This window comes from Triticum aestivum, chromosome 7D (assembly GCF_018294505.1).
Source record: "Triticum aestivum cultivar Chinese Spring chromosome 7D, IWGSC CS RefSeq v2.1, whole genome shotgun sequence".
Classification (NCBI taxonomy): domain Eukaryota; kingdom Viridiplantae; phylum Streptophyta; class Magnoliopsida; order Poales; family Poaceae; genus Triticum; species Triticum aestivum.
Window position 1 is genome coordinate 159,729,946 of NC_057814.1, and position 3,833 is coordinate 159,733,778.

The 3,833-nt window shown below is 47.3% G+C and overlaps 1 protein-coding gene across 1 annotated transcript; it reads right to left on the minus strand.

Annotated features, from left to right (window-relative positions):
• Positions 1–1,935: 1,935 nt before the first annotated feature.
• On the minus strand, positions 1,936–2,379 carry LOC123170999 (F-box protein GID2-like). Its single transcript, XM_044588682.1, has one exon. The coding sequence runs from the start codon at positions 2,377–2,379 to the stop codon at positions 1,936–1,938; it is 444 nt and encodes a 147-aa protein (XP_044444617.1).
• Between the last annotated feature and the right edge of the window lie 1,454 nt (positions 2,380–3,833).

Below are 3,833 nucleotides of genomic sequence, written 5' to 3' on the forward strand. Positions count from 1 at the left end.
CACGTGATAGCTCGTTTCTGAGAACACTTTTTTAAAACAATTGTTGTATTATAAGTTTGTAATTTTTCCTGATAACTTGGCCACATATAATGACACAATGTGAAGGTTTCCCAATTTTTTAATTTTTTTGAATTTTTTATGCCCATTTCAAAATGCGGTCAAAACAGCGGGAATGACCGTTCCTATCTAGTGGTTGAATCTTGTAATTTTTTTGGTGTTTCCCTGATTAAATAGATACTTATGTACCTAGAAATGCTTTTTTGGAAAAATAAAGAGCAAACTACGAGGTAGCTGCAGTTCAAATTTGACCCGCTTCCACCTAAATCGGCTGAAATTTGTCCTTTTCATGAGAGGTGGATCAAAACTTTTTACACCCAAACATTTGGTTAATTATGCATTAGATATGTCCTAGTATTCTAGAAAATTGATTTGGTACAATTTTGCAACAAATATATTATAGGTCCTTCACAAAAAAATCATTTTGGGCACTCGAAAAATGGAAAATGATTTTTTCGTCCAAAGAAAATGAAAAATTCCTTAGGCAACATTGTCTGCCATTCCAATATGCACCCTTGTGCACAATATGAGATCATTTGAACAAACTATGTCATGAATGTGGCCATAAGATTGATCATTTGGCTTGGAAGCCATGAATCTTCACACTTGATAGGTCATTTCTGAGAACACTTTTTTAAAAATAACTGCCGTATTACAAGTTTATTATTTTTCCTAGTAACTTGGTCACATGTAATGACCCAATGCGAAGGTTTTCCAATTTTTTATTTTTTTTGAATTTTTTATGCCCGTTTCAAAATGCGGTCAAAATGACGGGAATGGCCGTTCCTAGCTAGTGGTTGAATCTTGGATTTTTTGGTGTTTCTCTGATTAAATAGATACTTACGTACCTAAAAATGATTTTTGGAAAAATAAAGAGCAAACTATGAGGCAGCTGCAGTTCAAATTTGACCCGCTTCCTGCTGAATCGGCGAAAATTTATCTTTTAACCAGAGGTGGATCAAAACTTTCGACACCCAACCATTTGCTCAATTGTATATTAAATATGGACTAGTATTTTATAAAATTGATGTAATCCAATTTTGCAACAAATATTTGGTAGGTTTTTCACAAAAAACCATTTTTGCCACTCAGAAAATGATTTAAAATAGCTAGAAAGATCAGAAATGCATACAAATTGGTCCTTATCCATAAAATGTGGTCTAAGTCTAGTGAAAATTTGTGTGGTGCCCTTTTGCAAAATATTTTTGATAGCTGCTTCACAAAATTCCTCTATTTTTAATACTTGAAGAATATTTTAAATCACTGATTTTTCGAACAAATGAGAACACTTCCCACGGATCAATGACATGGCGCCCATCCATCCATCCATCCATCTCTCCATCCCACATCCATCCATCCATCTATCTACAGAAAAAAGAAAAGATAAAGATCCCCACCCGCAGCCCAAACCCTAGCTCAGATCCCCCATCGTACCCCTCCTCCCTCGTCCCCATCTCCTCGCCGCCGCCGCCACCTCCTCCCCGTCCCCTGCACCACTCCTCGTCGCCAACCTACAGCGCCCGATGCCGCCCGATTCCGGCACCATCCGACGGCGCCCGATACCCTCCCCTTCGCTCCATCCTCCCCATCGACCAGATCGACCGCGCCCTCCCACCCACACATTGCCGCAGCCACCCACCGCCCAGTCTGACCTCATCGTCGGCCGCCCCGCCCGCTCTCTTCCTCCTACAGCCGCCGCCCCCTCCCTTCCCATGCCCAGACACACGAGTGAAGCCCCGCGGAGCTGCCCACAAACTGCTCCTCTTCCCCAACCCCCGATTCCTCTCCAATCTCCACCGCCGCCATCGATCCCCAACCTCGTCTCCCCATCCCCCCATCCCCACCCCCACCACCGACCGATCTCCCTCCTCATCTCGTTCATCCACCCATGGAAATCCCCTCTTCCACAGCGGCAGGATGATGTCGATGCAGGCGACGGAAGCCGCCGAACGAGAGCACGACGACGCAGAGTAGCTGTTTCGAGAAGCCGAGGCCGGTCCACTCCCTCACGCACGGCACCTCCCACAGCCGCTCGTCCTGCGCAAGGACCCGCCAGCCCCGGCTCACACACGCTGCGGCCGCCAGCTTCCGCGCCTCCGCCCGCTGCAGCACCTCGAACATCACGTCCTCCCCCAGATCTGACAACTCTCTCGCGTCCCCTGGCTGCTGCAATGGAGGCTGTGAGGACGAGGATGCCTCAGCCTGGCTCGAGCTCGAGGTCCGCTGCCGCTTCTTGGCTGGCTCGCTGGAGCCGCCACTGCCATAAGCGGGAGGAGGAGCCCGGGGATCACGACCAGCTGAGGAATCGGCAAGGCACTTCATGGCAGGGCACCTGTACACACGACGGTGAGGGTCCCAATGTAAACTTGGAGAGAGAGAGAGAGAAGGAAGATGGCGGACAAGGGGATGGCCAACTGCATCTACATCATCCTGCCGCCGCTCGGGGTCTTCTTCATGTTCGCCTGCGGGGTGAGTTGCCCGAGCTTTGTCCCGGTCCCGTGCTAGCTGCATGTTTAAACTTCGCAGTAGGTTCTTTCCTGAGTGTGATTCTGCCAAGAGTTGGGTTAACTGACTGCTGGTGCTGAACGTGATTTTGCAGATTGAGTTCTGAATCTGCTTGCTGCTCACCGTCTTCGGCTACCTCCCTGGCATCATCTGAGTGTGATTCTGCCAAGAGTTGGGTTAACTGACTGCTGGTGCTGAACGTGATTTTGCAGATTGAGTTCTGAATCTGCTTGCTGCTCACCGTCTTCGGCTACCTCCCTGGCATCATCTACGCCGTCTGGGTCATCACTAAGTAGGTGTCGGAGGGGCTCCTCACCTCTGGCTGCCTCTAGGTATGCAATGCACCGATGCGCCTAAGGGAAAATTGTCATGTTTCCCGGTTATTTTCTGTTTAGTACAGTCCTCTGTAGAATTTACAAAAGCAATTTTTACTGTATGAAAAACCTAAACATATATAGTCCGTCGTGTTCTTAACAATGCAAAACGATGCATCTTCCAAGCAAAAGTAATTTTGCATATCCAAAAGAGAAGCGCCCTGCAGCCTGTTGGTACTTCCATCTCTGTTCCAAAAATAGAGGAACCATCTTTTTTGGTTGAGATAACTGCGAGGAAATTCCTGAACTGATCCCTGCTTCCTCTGGTTGTTGTTTGTGCCAGGTGACCCAAGGTTGCTGAAGAGGAGCAGCAGCCGCACAAGAGTATCTGAAGGTGACTCCTCCGTTTCTAACCCATCCCCTTCCTTCCACTGTTTTGGATGATGAACTTGAACCTGCTTAATTAATTAATTTGTCACCGTGCAAGGGCAGGACAAGGTGTACAAGGACGTGATCGACCCCGCCGTCCGTGAGTGGACCTCAAGACTGCTGTGTACCACGCCGATGACGTCCTCGACGACTTCCGACTTTCGCTAGTGTACGGGGTGACGTCCTCGATGACGTCCTCAAGGGTGTTGTCTCTGAACTCGCTTGCTGATCGGAGGGGCTTGGCCATGACATTCTCTGATCTGAAGGCGTTGCTCGATGGATGTTCCAGTTTGGAGGTAGGTCCGTCCGGGTTGGCTTGATCTTAGATTTGATTTCGTACAGTAATTACCTCCTTTGATTGAACAGCACGGTGCAGGCCCATTCTGGAGCATTTAATAGTGAATTAGTAGTTAACTAAATCCAAATGATGCTATTGCTATCAACTTCTAATTGACTTACATTGCATGATTTTGGTGGTTACTTATGCTTATTATGTATCACATTGAAAAAGAAAATGCACAATGAGCT

What these genes read in the sequence shown, in the direction of transcription:
- LOC123170999 (XM_044588682.1), bottom strand. Translation starts at nt 2,379, where the DNA reads ATGAAGTGCCTTGCCGATTCCTCAGCTGGTCGTGATCCCCGGGCTCCT.